Genomic DNA, 20,846 nt, shown 5'->3' on the forward strand with positions numbered 1-20,846 from the left:
TTCGATCGTAGTCTTAAAGCTGTTTATGCGTTTAGGGGTAAGTCTTAAACCCTTCTCGATGTCGGAAAACTTAGGGATAAGGTACTTGTTGTCCTAGGGGTGCGTGCTTAGTATAAGTTTGGCCTTATTTTTAAGACATCTCTGCCGCTAGTTAAAAGTACTACTAGGGGGCTTGCTTCTAGTGTCGTAAATACTACTATTAACGGGTCTAATCTTGTCCGCCTTGCGTTTGTATATAGTGTATACATTCGGAGCAGATCCTGCCTTCTATTCCGCTTTACGCTAGAGGTAATCTAACTAGAGAATATCTACCTACTTAATAAGCAGCGACGCTACTCGAGCTTATGAGGTAGTTTCCTAGACTGTATCCGAGGGATTAAGGGTATATTTTGTCGAGGTAATAGTCTAGAACTCCTCCTAAGCCCTTACTTTATCCTAGGTACTAAGGAAATGTTTGCCAGACCCGGGGTCTAGGAAAGGTTTCGGGTCGACTTCGACTAGTAGTCTCGTTCTAGACGACTGCAAGTAATCCTCTAGATAGTTAAATAATGCTACTACGTTACTAGGGTGTCGGCAGCCTACTCGTTTCCCGACTCCTCGGGCTTAGTTGTATAAAATGCCTTGGTCGGACCGTACCTATCTCCGTATCCCTTAACTCTAGTAAAGGTAATCGTTATTCTATCCGGTGTCGCGATTGTGCACTCGAGGGACCCGTCGTCGCAGTTTACAGATCTAAGCCGCACCTGTCTAGTCTATAGTCGGCCGAGAAGGAAAGGTGTAGTCCGTATAATAAGAAACGATAAGTAGGTAAGAACTCCTATAACCTTAATTAGTACCTGCTCTACAATACCTAGGAAATCCGTATAGCTACTAACTGTATTTATCTGTATTAGCCGATAGGTGCGTATACTAACACCCGCTCGCTTTACCGCAGACTAGCTTATAATGTTCCCTTTAGATCCTTCGTTAATTATAGCACGACGCTCCCTATGTCGTTTTGGACCGACAATGCATTCTACAATAGGCGAGGGTATAATAATATAGTCTCGGTCGTTAAAGGACAACCTCGCGTCCTTAGGGTCTTCGTATAGGTCCTGTATTAGTCTCGGGGGCATCGTAATATATAGCTCCTTAACTATAGGACCGAGGAAAGTAGGGTTATCGTCTTCTATCTCTTCTACGAACCTATTGCGTATATAAAATCTAGAGGGCAGGATGTGCTTAGCGGTAGCACTACTAAGTTTAAACTCGACTCGTACCCTATAAGAACGAAGCGGCTCGTCTATATCGTACTAGTATGCTGTAGTAGTAGCAATGTTGTCCTCCTTAACGATAATCGACAGCCCGGCTTCCTTAGCAGCTATTACGAAGTCTTCTTAGTTCTGAGCACAGCGCTTAAGAAGTCCCCTAGCTACGGCAGGCGAGGTAGCGAGAAGCTCCCTAACAGGGATATTAGACGGCTGCGCTAGTATCCTATCGAGCAGCACTTTTTCTATGTCTAGCCGCTCTCGAAGGTAAATGTCCCTTCTCTACGCACCCTTCCTAGTCGTAGTAGGCTTCTAGTTCTTCTTTTTCTTTAGTAGCGGGGGGTTAACGAAGCCCTAAGAAGGAGGGGTAGGATCTAGATCTATGCTTCTAGTAGGGTCCTAGGTCTAGCTGTCGTTTGCGGACTACGGCTAGTTACCGGTGTTAAATGTACTATTACTAGTAAGAGTGCCCTGTGTCGACTACGAGCCTTCTTCGACTACCTTTATATACTCTTCCGTATTAGGGATCTTGCGGGCATCGATCTCGATAGACACTGTCTTCTTTAGCTTTATAATACGGCTAGTATTATTACTCGGCTTAGCGGCTAGCTCCTTTCCCTTAGTCGTACTTGTTAGCCTGGTCGTAGCGTTCGCAGATAGAGAGTTAGTACGGATCTAATTTACATAGGGGGCACGAGGATCTCGCTTATTAATATACACTAGATCCTTAGGAACCGTACTTCCAGCGACGATGTTGCACTAGTTTCTATTTATGTTCGTCGCTAGTGCGGGTCCTGCAGGGGGACCTGCTGGTAACGAGGGTGCAGATTTTAAGGTCGGTGGAACAGGGCTAGGAACAAGTGCCGGATTAAGAGGTGTACTCGGTACACGTGTCCGAGGAGCAAAGGCAGCTGCAGGTAGTTTATAAGCTAGCTAGTACTTCTTAGCATCCTCGAGATTCGCATCGGCAGGCTAAGTAATAGCCCTTCCCTATGCTTTCTCGATAGCGGGAGCTATTATCCGGAGCTTAGGCTAATCCGGCTAGTTCCTAAACTACACCTTTCGTCTGTTAATATTACCTTCTCGTCCGATATACTACTTCTTTTTACTGTCGCGGTGTGTCTAGCCCGCACTTAGGAGGTAGTTTATATACTTGCATTCGTAAACACTATAATCGGGTTTAAAGCAATAAAAGTATATATACTTAGAGGCTTCCTAGTAGAAGGGGTTCGAGCTGCTAGACAACTAATAGGGCACTAGTCTAGGTCTAGCGATATTATACGAGTAGTACTCGGGAGAATTAGGGGTATTATTAGTATATAGCGTAGCTATATAAGACTTCGGAAAGTCTCTAGGTAGATTAACAGCTACACGTACACTTCTCTTAGCTCTTACATGCTTAATCTTAGTAATAGTTATCTTAGAAAGCTTTTTAGACAGGTCCTCTATGTCCGGCAGCTTCTCTTTTAGTACGCGTAACGACTAGACTCTATCGTTCGATGTATCTAGCTTCGGATACCTCTTCTTAGTCTAGTTAACAAGCTAGCTAGTAACCTAGCTCTTGCCCTTGCCGTACAACTCCTAGTAAGCTATGCGGCTTGTAACGTACTTAAGTGTCGTATCGTATAATAGAGGAAGCTAAGTATAGGAGGCTAGGTTTAAGACGTCTACTTCGAGCTTGTTTATAATTTCCTGTCCTACCTCGGAGGGCAAGCCTTTAAGGAAGAGGTAGTATCGAGCGACTTCGTTATACTGTTTAAGAGGTATCCTTTTCGAGACCGCTTTAAACGTTATAACGTACTAGCGTAGGTTATCCTTCTGTCCGGAGACATCCTAGACTCTTTCCTTTGCGCATAGCTCCTCGAGGAAAGGGAGGCTATACTTATACACCTAGCTATCGTAGCACCGATAGTAGGAAAGAGCCTCTTCCTTAAAAGCTTCGTAGCTTTTGCTATTGAAGCCTAAAAGACACTCGAGCTAAGCTCGAACGTCCGGCACCGAGTGTCGAGTAGCAAGTCGGATCCTTTCCCTATTAGGAGTGCGTAATCCTTTAAAGTACGAATCGAAGAAGTCGGCTATAGTCTAGAAGAAAGTCGAGGCATCCTTACCGTCGAAGGATAGAGTACTAGGCTCTCTAGGAAAGGGTACGCGACTACGGTAAGCAGGGGCTCTATTATTATAAGTAGCCGCGGTAAGGGTAGTAACAAGATCTGCGATATTTAGGTTAGTAGGCTAGGGAGCGGGAACTATACTATAGGTTGCTACAGTAGTAATCCCTTTAGCTTAAGGGAGAGCCTTATTAGTCGACCCTTTAGTTAAATTAGTCGCAAAGCGAGCTAATAGAATCCTATTACTATCGTAGAAGGCGCGAGCATCGGAAGGTGCCTAGATAGGGCTATTAGTTCCGGAAGCCTCGCCGGTGCTTAGGGTATTGCGGAGAATCTCCGAGGGAGTATTAAGATAGCTACGACGGGAGGGTCCGTCCGGGCCGTTATTAGGAGTGTTATTAGGAGACATCGTAATAGCGATATGCAGCTTAGTGTCGCAAATAGGGAAATAGGAAGTAAGGAGTGCAGATGCGTGTTTAGAAGGCGTATAGGAAAAGGTTAGCAAGTCGTCGTCGATACCGGGGCGGCGGGAGTAGGCTATTTAAAGCTCTCGAGGGTTTGCTAGACTATTAGTCTAGGAAACATTGTTACTGCTAGTAGTGCACTACAGCTAATTATGCTGTTTATACATAGTCTAGGGCTATATTCGATAGTCTCCTTAGTACAGGCAGGGTGTAATCGTATATTCCAGGCACGTAGGACGGCTAAGTATCCAGAAACTCGAGACTAAGGCGGGATCGCTTCTCGTATAGTGTAGAAGAGTCCAGGATAGGGAAATAAGGACTAGGGATGCGTCTAGGGTCCGTAGCTCGGTATTATTTGTTTACTAGACCCTCTTCCTAATTTGGTCTAGGAAACATCGCATCCTCGAAAGGTCGCACCTCTTAGACTGTTCTAGCTAGCTAGAGCCGAGAACTATATATCGCATTCTCGTACCGAGAACCTGGTGTTAGTAGATCTAGGCAGGGCTTATGTGCTCCCTAGTTCCAGTGCTAGGTTCGTAGCGATATTATCTGCTATTGCCTTAGAAAGCAACACTAAGGAGCGGTCGGACGATTAGTGCAATAGGGCGACGTTTCTTAGGGTATTCGCGACGCCTACGCTATAATAGCTAGTTAGTCTCGTTTCTTATAGCTATTCTATCGAGAGCGCGGGACGGCTTACGTAACCGAGTATTCTCTAATGTCTAGCATGTCTATTATAGCTACTACGGCGGTCGGTGAAGTTTTCTAGGTACTTAAGGGCTCTTTTTTTTTTACCCTGTTTCTCTTTCTTTTCTTTACGAGCGCCTCGTATAGGGTTTACCGCACGCCTAGCGTACCTACCTCGGTAGGTAGTCGGGCATAGGAAAAGCTATAGCCGTACGATTTTAGCCCTAGGAGGCTTGTTTTTACCCTATTTTGCATCCGCTAGAGTCGATATTATCTCCGTAGTAGTGTCGCGTTTTAAAGGCGTGTAGCTGAGCTCGGTAGCGTAGTCGCTCGTACAGGTATAGGAGCGATAATCTCTAATGTCTATTATATCTATTATAACCTTTACCGCGACCGGTGCGATATTCCAGGTACTTAAGGGGGCATATTTACTTGCTCTTCCTTCTTTTCGGAGCATGTAGGGCATAGCGGCCGCTAAACAAGAGATAAAATGCGGTCGCCGCTCGTCTCGCTTACCTTCACTAGTAGGTAGTCGGGCATAGGAAAAGCTATAGTAGTACGATTTTGGCCCTAGGAGGCTTGTTTTTACCCCAAATCGCGCCTATTATAGTCGATATACTCTCCGCGATAGCGTCGCGCTTTAAGGGCGTGCATCCGAGTCCGGTAGCGCGGTTGCATACATTAGTACGAGAGCGCTTTATACCGAGACTCTATGCGATGTTAGTGTCCCTTTTTTTTTTTTTTTTCATATACTCTTTCGCTCCCTCGGTTTCTTCCTTCTCCTTCTTAGGCTGTATCGACGAGCTGCTCGGCGTAGGGTATGCAGCTCGGTAGGGTATAGGGAATGTGTGTATGTGTTCGTGTGTTCGTGTATTTAGGGTGTATTCGGTAGTAGATCCAGCAATGTGCACACAGCGATTTGTGCATTAAGGTAGGGTGTATTCGGTAGTAGATCTAGCAATGTGCATATAGCGATTTGTGTATTAAGGTACTTTGTATTTTAAACTTAGACTTTAATCTTAGGTACTTAAGCCTACTGCCCTAGCTAAGGGGCAGAGGTATATTGTAATCCTTTCTTCGAGGGAGGGTATTCGTTGTATGCGTCGTAAGTACTCGTAAGGCGACCAGCGCTATTGTCGAGGTCGTAGCTACTCCGCACTTCCGCACTACTACCTACCCTTTATATATCCTCCTTCTCCGCTTTCGCGAAGGAAGGAGTCTTATATCGTCTACCAAAATGTAAGGGGGGAACTTCTAAAGGTTCCGATCTCCTGCGGATAGTAGTAGTGCGGATATATAGAGTAGCATAGGGGGCAAAAAGGGCGGTAAACTATACAATTAGAGTAAAAGGTAGGGGGGTAAAAGAGGTAGTATTAAGTGCTCTGTACTATTAGGCTTCGTGTGCGTGTCGAAGGTCCTTCCGGAGGTGCTAGTAGTCGGTGTCCTGTTCCTCCGTAGGTCGATGTTTTGATAATCCTTCGACCTGCACACGAAGCTGAAGCTAGATACAGACCACACGTAACAGTGCGATATTCCCCACTACAGTACCTTATTAATCTCCCGTTGTCTTGCTATTTCGTATTAGGTTTTCCAGACGCTAAAGAGATCGTCTTTTGCGTAGTTAGCCCTCTCGTGTTCTACGAAATGCTTGTATTGTTAGAGTCGATAATAGAGTAGTTGTATCTATATTCTCTGTCGTTTTTGCGGAAGTATCTCTCTCGAGTCCTCGTATCGGACTTCTCGCGTATCTAAAGGCGCGCTTTAGATAGCGAGTCTTATAGGGTAGTTTTCGGGTAGCTTTGCTACGCGTAGAGAGTATAAAATTAACTATCTCTCTAGGCGTAGATCCGGGGGGAAGAGATTTAACTCTACTTCGGACAGGATATTTAGGGCGGTACGGAAAACGCCTAGGATCTTTCTACAAGCTTTACTTTATAGAGATACTAGAGGTTTTATACTCTTTTTCGACCGCTACTAAACTAGGGCCCTATAGTCTACTATTATAGTAACGTAGGCTAGGTAGATCTTTCTTAACGATATAGAAGATAGACCGCGTTCGGTATTTGCTAGTCTTTCTAATCGATAAAATGCTGCTTATGCTTATGCCGATCTTATTACAATATGCTCCTTAAAGGTAAGACCGGCGTCTAGCTAAATCCTAAGCTACCTTATCGCTTTCTTTGCCGGGCGAATAATATTACTGTTTAGAAGAATTACCGGGCAATTAGACCCTTTCCCTTTTAAAAAGTGTACTAGGTCTATCTTTGCTAGGTCGAAAGCAATCGAGTTCTTCTTTCCTAGGTCTATTAGCCTTCTTGCCTTATGTTCTAGTACCTTAGAGTTCTTCTTAAGGGACGTAGACGAGGTAGATAGTCTAATATCGTCGACGTAGGAACTAGGAGTAACTCCTTATAGCGAGAAGAATATATCGCGCGTATAGATAAGAAAGAGGATAGGAGACATCGGGCTGCCTTACGGAACGCCGATCTCTACGTCCTAGAATTCCTGTATCTGTCCGTCGAATGCTATTCGTAGGCGTCTATTACTTATAAACGACTAAACCTAATATATAAGGCTATACGGAAGCCTTAACTAGATTATTATTCTTAATAGTCGGTTCTTTATAACATAGTCGTATGCTCCTCTTACGTCGAGGAAGATAACTAAAGTCTTCTTTTTCTTTCTTTAATTCTCCTCGATTTCGTTCGTTAAGAGAAGTACTATATCGATAGCCGATTTCTTCTTTCGCCCTCCTAACTACGAGTCGTATAGAAGGGGCTTCGTCTCTGCGATAATCCCTAGGCGTTTTGCAAGTATTCTCTCGCTAATCTTACCGAGATAGTTTAAGAGAAAGATAACTTGGTAGGCCTTAGGGACCGAATAGTCTAGTTTTCCCGGCTTTGCTAGAACTGCGCCTGTCGCAACTTTCTAGCATCGGGGGTAGTGTCCTTCGTCGAGTAGCCTACTATATATACGTAGAAAGGTAATAGGAATAGCGCCGTACGCTTTACTAATAATAGCTTGCGTAATACTATCTAGGCCCGGCGTTTTTCCTTTTACTATCTTCGTACTATAGGCGGTAGCGAGTTCCTCTTTAGTTAGCGTAGTCTAGCCCTAATCCCCGGCTATATACGCTTCCTAACGGCTAGGTAGAGGTTCTTCGGTAGGAGGGCGCGGAAATAAGGCTTCGGAGAAGGCCTTACATTTCCCCTCGAAAGAATCTTTATTATTTATTATAGGTATCTGTCTTCGGCTACTATTCCTAGTATAGGACATAGCTTTAAAGATAGATTTCGAGTCTTCTTTTTTAAGGAAAGCGTTCTAGTAGTTCTTCTTAGCTGTTTTAATAGCTTAGAAGTACTCGTTTCTCGCTTTCGTATACGCCTCTTTCTCGTCTAGCGTCGGCGTACGTCTGTAGGTAAAGGTCTGTCTATATGTTCTAGACATTATATAGCGTAGTATGCGTAGCTCTCTATTCTACTAAGGTTTTGCGTAGGCGTGTACTACTTTCTCTAGGATTGCTCCCCGTATCGATTCGGTAATATACGAGGTAAAGGAGTCTACGATGTTGTTAAGGGAGTTCGTATAGTTAATAGACGTCGCCTTGCTTATTAGGAGATCTGTAAACAGTTCCTAATCCGCGGAAGCTATATCTAGAACTACTTTCTTCTATTAGGCTCGATCTTGCGCGCTAATAAGGTCTATAGATATAGCCTTATAGTCTAAGCCTATCGGAATCGTTCTCTAATCGATTTCTTTCGTAGATAAGGATCCTCTTATAAACGTAAGGTCTAGGACCGACTCTGCGTCTAGGTGCGGCCTATAGAAGGTCCCGACACCTATCGTATTATATAGAGTAAAGCCCTAGTCTTCTATCTACTCTATAAATTCGCGGGCACTAGTAGTATCCTTTCCCCTCGGATCCTAGGACGGGTGTCTAAGGTTAAAGTCTCTTACTAGTAGAGTATTTAGAAGGAATATATTGCGTAGAGAGTAGAGGCTTCTCTCTATTGTTCGTCGGTTTTGCGGGTTCTCGGTATCCTAAAGGTCCTTCTCGTTATAGAGATTAACTATCTAGATCTTGTTGCCCTTTTTGTCTAAAATAACAAAGGAAAGTATGTCGCTATCGTCTAATAAAATAGGAGAGATATTAACGTTAAGTCTTATGCTAATATATAGTATTGTTCTTAGCCGGATCGTCGAATCCGTAGTCGTTAGGAATAGCTAGTTATAATCCCGGTGTGCGATAGATCTTGTCTTTTTGTAGCCTGTTATTAGGTCTTTTATAGTCTATAGTTCCTAGACTAGTAGAAGGTCGGCTTTCTGCTTAACCGCGACGTCTAAGGTAGACTCTATAGCCTCGATAGATCAGTTAAGATTAACGTAGAAAATCCGTAGAGAGTGTTCTAACATATAGAACGTTCTAGGGGCCTCCCTTTCTGTTATATACGATCCCTCGCCTTCTTAACTCTTAGGCTGTCCGCGCCTACGTATAGACGGTTTTAAATAGCCCTTTTTGCCTCCTCCTCGGTAGTAAAACCTACTAGAACTATCGCCCTAGTAAGAGTCCTTCTTCTCTCTTCGTTTGTTAGCTAAATCGGGGTGCCTGCGAGTTTAAGACCTCTATTAAAGGTCTTAATTTCTCGTTAAATGTCCTATAGGCCCGTTAGCGTGTTAAAGTTCGCGGTCGAGACGCTATAGACTACGACCTTATGCTAGAGAGAGTCCTTTATTACCTATACCTCGCCTACGATATCGGTAATCTTAGTAAGGCTATCGATCGTTCGTTAGCGGGCTTTCTCTATTATAAAGTTTAGGACAATATTACCCCGAACTAATTTCTTTATCGTAAGGATAGCTAGCTCTTAGTCTTCGCCTTTAAGAGCGTCGTTAATTTTGTCTCGGGTTGCGATCTAGTCGAGTTCCTTCTCTTTATCCTTTAGTACAAGGATAAGAGGCATCGGTTCTACTTGTTCTTTCGGCTTGCTAGCCCTCTAGGAGACGGTCGTCTACTATTGTTGTTATTGTTGTTATTATTATATTATCTTTGTTGTCGAGGAGGTAGAGGTAGAGGTAGCGGATCCGCTATCTCCCTTAATAACGTCTGCGAAAGTAGGCTTCTTCGCCTATGCTACTAGTTTCTTTATTATCGTTTCTAAGTTCGAGACTTGCTTTGCGAGGATTTAGGACGTTATCCTAAAGTCTGTATACTTAGTAAAGTGCCGAAAGACTTCGAGAAGGTCGAGAACCCGGGTTTGTTCTTCTAGAATCCCGCCTAGATCCCCTACCGCTTCGACTAATAGCTATCGGGCTTATAGGATCTTCTCGTTCGCAGGCGTGCGAGAGAGTGTTTATTTCTTTCCGAGAGAAGGGCTACGAGTCGGGAAGCTACTAAATTCGAAGGGGTTTTGCCTTTTCCTAGGTAGGAAAGGAATGTCGGTTCTTTTTAGTAGTTCCTTCGGTAACGGCAGGGTTTTAAGAGACTTAAACGTAACTTCCTCGTCCCCTCTAGCTGTAGCTTTTAGAGTCTAAGGGGCTAAGCTTATGTCTATTATTTCCGTCTCGGTAGACATTATCTTATTATTGTTATTTGTTATTTAAAAAGAGGCTTAGCAGTCTTACGCCGAGAGGGCTGCTTGTTCGTCTCTATTTCTAATCGCGTTTAGGTCCTAGCCTACTTACGATACTAGGGCACTCTTCTCCCTACTATACAAAGTAGGAGTATAGGAGAAGGTATACTTTAAAGAGGAGAGAAGAGATATATAAATATACCTCTACTTTTAGGAAGTACTTTAGCCTGTAGCAACGTGCGTCTTTATAGCAGGCTTTAGAGGCGTTCTACGGGTAGCTGTAGCAGGTTCGGGACAACCTTTGTCTCTAGGGAAAGGTAGGCCTATACTCTATATAAAGTATCTAGCTATATAGCTAGTACTACTACTCTAATCCCTAAAGGTGCAAATTCGTCCTTACTAAACTATACTGCTCCTTTAGCTTCCTCTCTCGGCGGCGTAGGACAACAGGTAACTCTAGTATAGAGAGAACTAAGTATATATGTATATTTGTATATCCTAGGAACACTGCTCTTGTTTAGCCTTTAGCTCTTTTAAAATTCGACTAAATTAGGCGTTTAATAGCTAGAATAAAAGCTCTCGTCGAGGGCTTTTAAACGGGCTACATAGCGTCCGAATCGGCGGCGTATTAGTTATGTTGTAGTGTATTAAAGTGTTATAGTACAGGTTATAAACCTTCCTTATATAATGCCCTAAACAGGGAATATTTCGAGTGTAGGGGAGGTAAGGTCGGAATAAGGTTTCGGAGGTAGGGGCCAAATCCCGGAGTTTAGGGTCCAAATTTGCACCCTAAAGGGGGCAACAAGGTAAATCTTTAACCTCTAGTAGCAGCGTAGGTTTTAAGGGCAGCAGGGTAAATGCGGGTTCGTTGGAACGGCCTTGATAAGGGCTTTCGAATAGTGCGTGTTTGGTAATAATCGGGTTAATATTAGGTGTGCAATAGAAGTGCGGATGTCGATGTAAGATGAGTCGCTCTCCTTAATTCGCCGAGGCGACTATATATAGAGCGAGAAACTCGGGCTAGAAGTCCCTTAAAAAACATCTTTATGCGAGAGACATTATCGAGCTAGTTTAGTTACAGACATCTAGCAATCGCTTTAAAGTGTCTATAGAATGTAAGAAGCTCCTCGTTACTAGTAGTCTCGTAACGACTAGATTGCCGAGCTACTAGCTGCTTAAGAAACGACCGGTCCTTAGTCCTTACCGCAGAATTAAACTAACGCTAAGCAAGAAGGGCCTTAGTCTTAAATATAGACTAGTCGCTATTAGTAAAGGCGTCGAATAACTTAAACTACGAACGTAGCATAGGGACATAGTACTTAATAGTCTTGCGGATCTTCTTACGATCCGGCAGTTTAGATAGGTCGTAGTAGTCCTTAAAGAGGTCTTCGATATTCTCGAAGAAGGTAGTTATATTGGCACCGTTAAAGAGGGGAGCGTCGGTACTTCCGGGCATTAGCATTAAAGGGGCAAGACGAACGAATAGTGCTATAGTATTGCGTCTTCTAGTAGCTATAGGCTTGCGTATATAGTCGGCTATATTACTACTCTCGAAGGTAACCTCTAGCCTATCGGTAGAGTCCGAGAGTATAACGTCGCCCTTCGGTTTACGTATAACCTAGTTAGGGCTAATCCCTTTAGTAAGCTTAGTCGAATCTAGGCCGTCTTAGCTAGGTATAGTCGGATTAGTACCTTAAGAAGACTCCGAGCTATCCTTACTTAAGGAAGGGCTAGTTTTAGTACGAGCGGCAGAAGAAGCCGTAGCCTTAGTAGGGTCGTTAGTGTTACCTAAAGACATAGCGATTAGTGTCGGTAAGGTTTAAAATAAGAGGGGGTATAAACTACGAAATAAGGGAGCTAAGGTATCGTTAACTAATTAGTGTAGAAGGCGATAATTCCTCGAAATGTCGGGCATACATAAGGAGGTATTTAAGTACAAATGCTCGGTTCTATAAGATTCTTTAATATAGTCGGTACGTTCCCTACTTGGAAGGTAATCTATAAACCGTAATATTAAGAGCCGGCTCTAAACAGCGATATCCTTACTAAGTTAGGCCCTTAGACTACTCGATCCTTAATAGCAAACGAGGTATTATAGATCGAGTAGTAATCTTGCTAGTAAAATGTGTAGTAATAAGCGATCGCCGGAAAGTATCGGAGGAATATAGGAATCGACGATTATAGTCGCCGGTTCCTTAGAGAAGAAGTATTATATCGATCGCGAGGCATCTAGTTTTTAGGGTTTTTAGCATGCCTACGCTCTAGGTATCTAGTAATTCTAGTTAGATTTTATCTAGTTTCTTCGTATCTTCGAGGTATACTATTAATCCGTAATTCCTATAATTCTTAAGCCGTATATAAACTACGCTACGAGTGGACGTACATTTAGGTTTTCTAGTAACAGTAACAATGTATAAACCGTACTATAGATTCGGTACGCGTTTAGGTTTCCTTAATTCCTTAATCTCGAGTAGACTATACTACGTACGAGCATACGTCCGTCTATACCTTACAATTTATAGTAATGCACTATAGTACGAGCGGGTGTACGTACACCGTCTTTAAATTAGAGGTGTCCTTAAGCCTTAACTTTAAATAAACTATAATTCGAGCGACTATACGTTTAGTAACCGTAACCTTAAACATTAAGAGATTACCTCGTACTCTATGTTAGCGCACTATAGTACGAGCGGGTATATATACGCCGTCTTTAGAGTAGAGGTAAACTATAAGCCTTATATAAACTACACTACGAGCGGGTGTGCGTTTAGGTTTCCTTAAGCCTTAAATAAGCTATAATACGAGTAACTATGCGCCTAGTGTTCTTAAATGTACTATATTTCTAGTAACCTTATATAAGCTATACTATAGATTCGGTATACGCTTAGGTTTCCTTAATTTAAGTGCTTCTACTTCGCCCTATTAATAGCCTATAGTACGAACGAGTGTACGACTACCGTCTTCGGTACGAGTAAAGCTTCTATATGCCGCGTGTCTTTCTTAGTACTATATATCCGAGTCCTTAAGGGGTGCGCCCGTAGATCCGAGTTTTCCTATAACTATTATATATAATATAGACGACTTATGCACTTACCGAGTATGCCCTTTCCTTCGTATAAAGGAGCCGTAAAGAGTCTTACATCGTCTACTAGAAATGTAGTAGGTAGAATCGACTACTACTAACCTAAGGCACTAAGAGGTAAGTGCATAAGTGCCTTAAGGGCGCGGTATCGAGCGTAGAATTACATTAAGAAATAAGTAGTAGCTATAAAGTATATTAAGTGCTACCGACGACCAGTAATGTTGTTGTTAGATCCTTAAAAAAAGGAAGAATCCGACTACTATACATCGCTAAGACCTAAAACTACGCTATACCGTAAACTATATTTAGCACTATTTGCCCTATAACAACCTTTAGAAAGTTAGACGCCGTAGGATAGAAACACGTCTATAAAGACGAGGCTATTTCGTTAGAAGACGCCGAAGCTATCGAGTTATAGATTATATAGGGACTTAAGGATAAATACTACCTCGTACACCCGAACGCGCCCCTCGTAGTAGTTACCCTAGCTCGTAAGAAAGCGGCTAAAAAAGTAGCCGCGCTAAAAGCTAAAGCGGCCGCGCTATCGAAAGCCGCAATTACGAACGCGGTAAACGCCGCGGCGCTAATTACTATAAGTATGCCGCTACCGCCGCTACCGGCGACGAAGAAGGTAAAGCCGTACCTACTTACGACTAGCTAGCTAATGTCCGATCTTTAGAGGAAGAAGTATACTAACTTTGCTAAACTTATCGAAGCATTCTAAGTCGACGAGAAAGGTAGAGATTTCCTTAATATCGCGTACCTCGTAATATACTACGGAGTTTTTGCCTTTCCGGTATAGTAGTTACTTACTCCTCTTACTAGAGGCGTTTAGTTACGACGTTTTGACTAAGTAATACGGTAGGTAGAGAACTGTTTTAACTATCGTGCGCTATAGGACGTACTCGACTACCTACGTACTAACTACGCCGGTCCTATTAACTAGAACCTAGGCTTCTATATACTAGCCTAGGTCTACCTCGAAGAATTTATCGTTAGCCCTATCCTGTACGTAATCTAAGATAGCAACGAGTTAATAAACGCTATCTTCGCCTACGTCGACAACTTCTCTACGCTTACTACCGAGACGTAGAAACAAGTTTTCGGGATAATTAAGTTTTTCCGCCCTAACTTCGAAGTACTAGTAGACTACCTTAAAGATCTCGACGAGAATTTAAACAACATCGCGCGTCTACCGGTAGTAAACAACGAGGCCTAAAAGGACGAAATCGAGTTCCGTATAGTAGTATTTAGGAACCTAGATAGAGAAGTTAACTAGCTAAATCTAATCGCCGAAGGTATAGCCGGGGACGAATAGCGCTAATTCGACCCGAGGTAGGCGTCTACTAACGCTACCCTCTCCTATTTAGCGATAAGAATCGACATACTACTAGAACTCGTCCTACTTATAAAGTAGCTAGAAGACATCTAAGCTGTTATACGCTTCTACCGTATATAGTACAGCCTAGCCGTAATTAGAGGATAGACTATAATAAGTACTAAAGACGACATTAATAGATAGGTTACGACGATTATCTAAGCTATTCTATTAATAGACTCTAAGAGTATTAAGTTGTTCCTCTACCTAATCGTAGGCAAGATCGTTTACGTTAGTACCGGCGCCCCTATTACCGTAGAAAAAGCGGTCGCCGTACTAAAGTAGAAGAAGAACGACCCGGCTAGCTTCGCTAAGCTTATCGCCGTAAATAGGGCTACGCTAGGAAAGTTCGGTACCGCGTCTACTATAGCCCTAACGGATCTGTCCCGGGCCTTTACCGACATCTTAATACGTTTAGATAAGCTACCGACCCCGGCGGTAGCGGAGCTTCTTAAGTAGGGCCTCGCTATTCTACTAAATTAGGCCCTATTCTAGTATAGTAGTAAGACATCGAAGTAGCTCCTTAACTATAAACTTATTAGGGGAACAATATACGAGTAGCTTACCCTCTATAACCGTAAGCTATACCTCGAGATAGACGACTAGCTTAAACTATATATTACCCTAGAACTTCGCCTAAGACAGTCTTAACTACTTATCTTAGCTTTTATTACTCGATAGTACCTCGCGTCCGCTCGGTCGATAGCTCTATAGAACTACGATAAGTAAATAGCGAGTTTCGTAGTAGATATAGAAGACATCGAAGACGCCTATCTTCCCGAACTAGTCTAAACCGCGTCTACTTAAGTAAACGCCGCTACTCTAGCGTCTTTTAACAACCTCGACTAAGACATAGCCGACGCTACCGAGGTAGAACTACTAATTCCCGACAATCTTATAGACGATATTAAAGAGCTTATGCCGTAACTAGGCGACGCTACCGTAGTAGACGCTACTAAAGTAGAACTACTAATTCCCGACATAAACGACGTTAACCTTATAGAGGACATTTAAGGGCTTATACTACTACTAGGACAGAAGCATCCTACCCCGTCGATAGATCGAAGTAACGAGTAAATAAGGCACTAAAACCGCGTCTACTATACTATAGTAGACTAATCGCATTAAATAAGGCATTACGGCATAGCGCTTTAATAATAAAAGTTTTTACCGTAGACATTAAGTAGTTACTATAGCACTTTAGCACTAGCGAGCATAAAGGTTTACCGGATAGAGAGACGGCTCGGAAAGCGCGTCTACTACGGAATAGAAATAGATTTACGTAAAGCGTTTATAGTTTATGTTTCTTTTGTTACTTAATAGAAATAGATATAAGGCTCACCGGGACGGAGAGCATTAGGAGGGGGCATCTGTTACGTTACCACGCCAAGGAGGGTCCGTGCATGCTCTTACACTTACTCGAGAGGCTGCCCTTGCAACCTCTTAGTTTAGTCACCTTAATAACATAATTCCATTTGAACGTCTCGTTTTATTACACGCATTCCCGATCGTCCTTGTTCCAAGGGGCGACTTGACAAGAAAGCCCAGGCGGACACCCCTGACCTCCCCACTCACACATCAAATGACAGTGTTTGTCGTCCGCGCAGACAAATGGATGACAGCACCGCCAGTAGGGACAAGCCGCTTTTGGGGACAGTTAGAGTTGACCTAGATTTGGATGTCCGTATGCAAAGGAACGACGTACCCCACTCTCCACCGTGTGTGCAAGGCGAGTAGGGAGCTCGAGCGACAACGGAGGCGGCGAGCATTGCGCAGATGAACAGCTTCATGGTTTTGGGTTGTGGAGATGCACGTCTGAGGGAGGTGCAAGTCCGCTCGAGGTACAAGTTGGTTGGAAGTCGGTTGGAAGTCGGTTGGAGGGGCATGTCCGTTAAAGGCGTCAGCAAAAAGTAGATTCGGGTACTGGATGAGACGCATACATCAGAATTTTGCAGCGGCAGTGTTGATGAGGAAGCGATGACGGATGCGAGAGGTCCATAAGAAGAAGGACAGAAGAGATGTGCGGATGCAAGGAGATGGACAGGAGCAAGAAGAGGCGCAGCACGGGACAATCACCGGCAAACGTGTTGACAAGGACAGGCTTCAGAACCTACCCAGTCACCGGCCAGGCTCCGAGCAGCCGATGCGCGGCCGGAGAAATCCCATCCGCATCATACAGACCACGGATGGAGTCTGGATCAAAAGCAAGAAGTAGTGCCTGCCCCATGAAGCATTTCCGATCCAATATGACCTCGAGAAACTGAACCGTTATCCGAATCCTGCCCAAGATGGGCATCGATCAAAGCGAACTGAGCGCAGGGATGAGTCGGCTTGCTGTGCCGTGAAAGACCACACGACACGCGCGATCAAATGCCTCAGTCGGTAAGTTGAGTTTCTTTGCGTCTTCTACGTGCCTTCTAGTCGACTCAGCCTTGTGAAGGAATTGGGTGGGTCATGGTTCGCATATGGTGCAGGGTTATGGCTGTGATGTGAGGCATATCGCGGCTCCTGTCCTCCGACTGCATCATCGACTCGACACATGACCTTTACAGTGAATGATCTTCGATCCATCAGGACCTCCTTCACTGCCCGACGTCGACTCGCAGCGCCATACCTCTGATCCTCGCCAATGCCGCCGCAATCTCAAATCTCCTAACCGCGACCAACTCGCCACCCACCAAGTCCATCGGCAGAGTCTCCTCCACACCCACGTATTGCTTCAACTTTTGGAGTATCTCCTCCATCGTCAACGCCTCCCTCTCCGTCAACGCCGCAACCTGCTGTAGCAACACAGCAATCGTGCGTGTCTGTCCAATCTCCACAATCTGCTCCAGTCCTCCCAGATCAACACCACTTTCCGCCCGAGAATGGTCATCGACCGCATCTTTGACCTGCGAGCTGAGCGCGATGAACGTCTTCCTCGCCGCGAATGGTGTTCGCAAGCCGCTCAGATCGACTTTCAACTGTCGTCTCGGGATCGAGCCGTAGTGATCATCCTGCACGACCTCGCTGGGGAACTGCTCGACCACGCGTTGTGCTTCGCTTGTGATGTCGCGGGGAATGTAGGAGTCGAGAAGAATTACCCTATCGGCGACTGCAAGCCAGTCTCCTAGACCACCGATGACAATCACCGTGCTGACTCCCAGCTCGGTGTACAGAGCGCGAGCTTTGCTGATGAGAGGCGTGATGGGTTCGTTGCGGATGAGAGCTTGCATCCGGGCGTCACGGACGAGCAAATTGGTGGCCGAGGAGTCCTCATCGATGAGCAGCGTTTCACATCCCACTTCGAGCGCTTCTTGGATGTTGGCGGCCATGGACGTGGAGCCGCTTGCGTCTTCGGTGGAGAATGCTTTAGTGTCTTTGCCACCGGGAAGAGCGGCGATGAAAGGGCTGATGTCTGTCTTGGAGACACTGCGGCCGTCTTCTGCTGTGATTTTCACGGTGCTAGGATCTGTGACGACTGCTTCGCGACCGTCGCCGGGGATGTGGTTGTAGACGCCTCGCTCGAGCGCTTCGAGCAGGACGGATTTGCCGTTGAAACCGCCGCCTGTGAGGAGTGTCACGCCACGTGGGATTCCCATGCCAGTGTAGACGGCACCGGCTGCTGTTGTAATCGTGACCTCTAGGTTCTTGGGCGACTGGAAGGGAATGGCTTGGGCAGAATCCATAGGTGCTTGCGATGCGCCCGAAGCTCTGGGTAGGATTGATCCGTTGGCTATCAATGCAATCAGGCCCATCTTTGACAGCTGTTGACGAAGCGAATCCTGGTTCTCTGCAGACTGGACATGTTGCGCCAGCTTCTTCTGATCAAGATTGCCATGGAACAAGGACTGCTGAATCAGATCAGTCAGATTTGTGGAGAGGATCTTGTGCGCTGCTTGTCCGAGAACAGTCCGTCCAGCAGCTGGCAATGATACCGCTAGACGAAGTTCGATGGAATCATTCCCTGAGATCATGGCAGATGTGCGAGGGAGGATCTCCTGACCAGGCCTGCAAAACGCAAACGCACCGCCCTTGGGTCCGGACCATCCACCGTTCGTCCCGCTAACACTTTGATCGAGATGCTTCGTCTGTATGATTGTTCCGGCGACTCGCGATACAAAGTCGCAGAGAGCTATGCGTCGGATGTCAGAGTCGAGATAGTGATCCGGAAGGCCAGTCTCTTTCCATGGTACGATGACTCGTATGCGCGAGGGTGCGGCGTAGGCATCGCCTTGAACGTGGTCGACGCTGAGTGTGAAACGCGGGTTGCTGTGGATATACTGTCCGAGCAGCTGTTTGTAGGCGCCTGCATGTTGTCAGACGGGAAGAGGGAATCCAGATGAGAGAAATGATGGGTGAAATAGAAGGAAAATCGGAGGACGTCTTTGCCTTACCATACTGAGCTCCATCGATACTTCTCAGTGTACTCTCGAGCTGCTGCCAGTCTTTCGTCTGACGACTATGCTGTGGCGGAGCTGATGCATGCTGTTCGCTGCTCTCGTTGTGGGCATTGGAGCCTCGACCTCTGCCACCGCCGCCATATCTCGCCTTATAGTATGCGCCTCGGCCACCACCTCCTCTTCCACGACCTAAGAGATGAAGATATCAGCGAGAGGTTCAATGGCAGATCGTTTCCATCATTCACGACTTACCTGACATGTTGGTGATTTGATGAAAAGTCAACAGTGCTTGACGTAAAGGCCATCCTTGCAGAGGGGCATGCGGACTCGAATCTAATCGTCGTCTCTCTGCGAGACATTCGACGCGCAAAGACCAATCAGATATCGCCGCCTCGTCTTCTCTGCGATCTGCTCTTCACATGCTCCAATCACCGACTCTGCAATCGGGAGCCCTGGATGGTGGCCACACGTCCCGCACTGGCGCGGCACATGACGGCAGCGAACAAGCTTCGACACACCACGCGAGTCCCTCCCATGGCGTCGACGGCATCTCCGGTCACATGCAATCGTCCGGTAAGTGATTGCACATGTCCCCTTCGCAGGTACCTATTCCGTACCTTGTTACCTTCTTGCACCTGCTTGGGTGCTCTGCTCCCTTACCATCAATGTTTCCGAAACGAGATGCGCCGACCGGATCCTCCTTCCACTTCATCGTTCGTTGATCGAACTCTCCTCTTGTACTAACCAAGCATCGCTGCAGGCCAGCCGCCGTTTCACTTCAACAACACACCCTTCTCGCAACCTCTTCCATCGGCGACGTCCGCGACGACCGCCCCCGCCGCACCCCTGCAGCAAGCCTTGAGCCACAGCGCTTCACCACCGTCGAGCTTGTCTCCGCTCCCTCGGGACTCGATCAAATACCCAATGGCCGCCCCGCCTCTACCGCCAAACACACCTGCCTCTTCGCACGGAGCTTCGAACAGCATATCCGCGCCATCTCCCAAATCACCACAGTCACCTGCCATACGCGAACAACAACGCATCGAGCTCGTGCTGGAGATCAACAATGAGCTGCTGCAAGAGATCGATCGACTGCAAAAGGACGGGCAAGGCGGCGCCGTGGATCAGGCACAACTACAACACATGAGAAATGAAGGCTTGCCGGAAAAGTGGGCGTCAGAGAGCTACACTCAGGCATATCGTCGAATGCAAGCGAATTTGACCTGGCTCATGCCCAAGGCCTCACAGGATCCGTCGAAAGCACCGCCTGGACCAGCGTTGATGACGCCTCCATCACATATGACCTCGTTGTTTCCACACTATGAGCGACTGCGTGCGTTGTTCCCAGAGTGGCAGGGTCTCGACGCTCGCATGGCCGCTGCTTCGAGTAGTCCTCGACCCAACGGTCCTAACAGCCAGCAGGCCGCGGCGGCGGCAGCAGCAGCAGCAGCGAATGGTAGCATGGCCACTCAGCAACAGCAAGGGCAACAGCAAGGGCAGTACTGAGCAGTGGTCCTGAGGGTGCAAACTAGATCGCGAGGAGGATCTTGGTGCGATCGATGACACAGGGCGTACTTGGGTCAAGTTACCAGGAAGGAAACATGGGTGGTCTTCTGAGCGTCTTACGAATTGCTTTGTTTGGGCAGTCGATTGCTAGGGGTCGAGAAGATTCCTCACCCCAGAGATCGCAATGATTCACGAAAATTTAGAATGTAAGAGGTACTTCGCGAGAAGTAGAGCCAGGAGGCATCGAGTTGTGCCGTTCAGAAATGTCAATGGCTGGATTGGACTTTACAAGGTGCGCCACAGTAACAGAACTTGTCAAAGTGCGCCGACAAATCAAGGTGGTATCCCAAGAGCACTGTCATATGCCTACGGTATGAACCAACTGAGATTCACGCACGTGAGAGTGGCATCTCCAAACATGC

At 45.8% G+C, this 20,846-nt stretch overlaps 2 protein-coding genes across 2 annotated transcripts; one reads left to right on the forward strand and one right to left on the reverse strand.

Annotated features, from left to right (window-relative positions):
- Positions 1-17,118: 17,118 nt before the first annotated feature.
- On the reverse strand, positions 17,119-19,177 carry MYCGRDRAFT_93689 (uncharacterized protein; the record flags this gene model as incomplete). Its single annotated transcript, XM_003851905.1, has 3 exons — positions 17,119-18,824; positions 18,913-19,107; positions 19,171-19,177. The coding sequence occupies 3 exons, from the start codon at positions 19,175-19,177 to the stop codon at positions 17,119-17,121; spliced, it is 1,908 nt and encodes a 635-aa protein (XP_003851953.1).
- Positions 19,178-19,554: 377 nt separating this feature from the next.
- MYCGRDRAFT_81065 (uncharacterized protein) lies at positions 19,555-20,711 on the forward strand (the record flags this gene model as incomplete). Its single annotated transcript, XM_003851317.1, has 1 exon — positions 19,555-20,711. The coding sequence occupies one exon, from the start codon at positions 19,843-19,845 to the stop codon at positions 20,422-20,424; it is 582 nt and encodes a 193-aa protein (XP_003851365.1).
- Between the last annotated feature and the right edge of the window lie 135 nt (positions 20,712-20,846).

This window comes from Zymoseptoria tritici, chromosome 6, assembly GCF_000219625.1.
Source record: "Zymoseptoria tritici IPO323 chromosome 6, whole genome shotgun sequence".
Classification (NCBI taxonomy): domain Eukaryota; kingdom Fungi; phylum Ascomycota; class Dothideomycetes; order Mycosphaerellales; family Mycosphaerellaceae; genus Zymoseptoria; species Zymoseptoria tritici.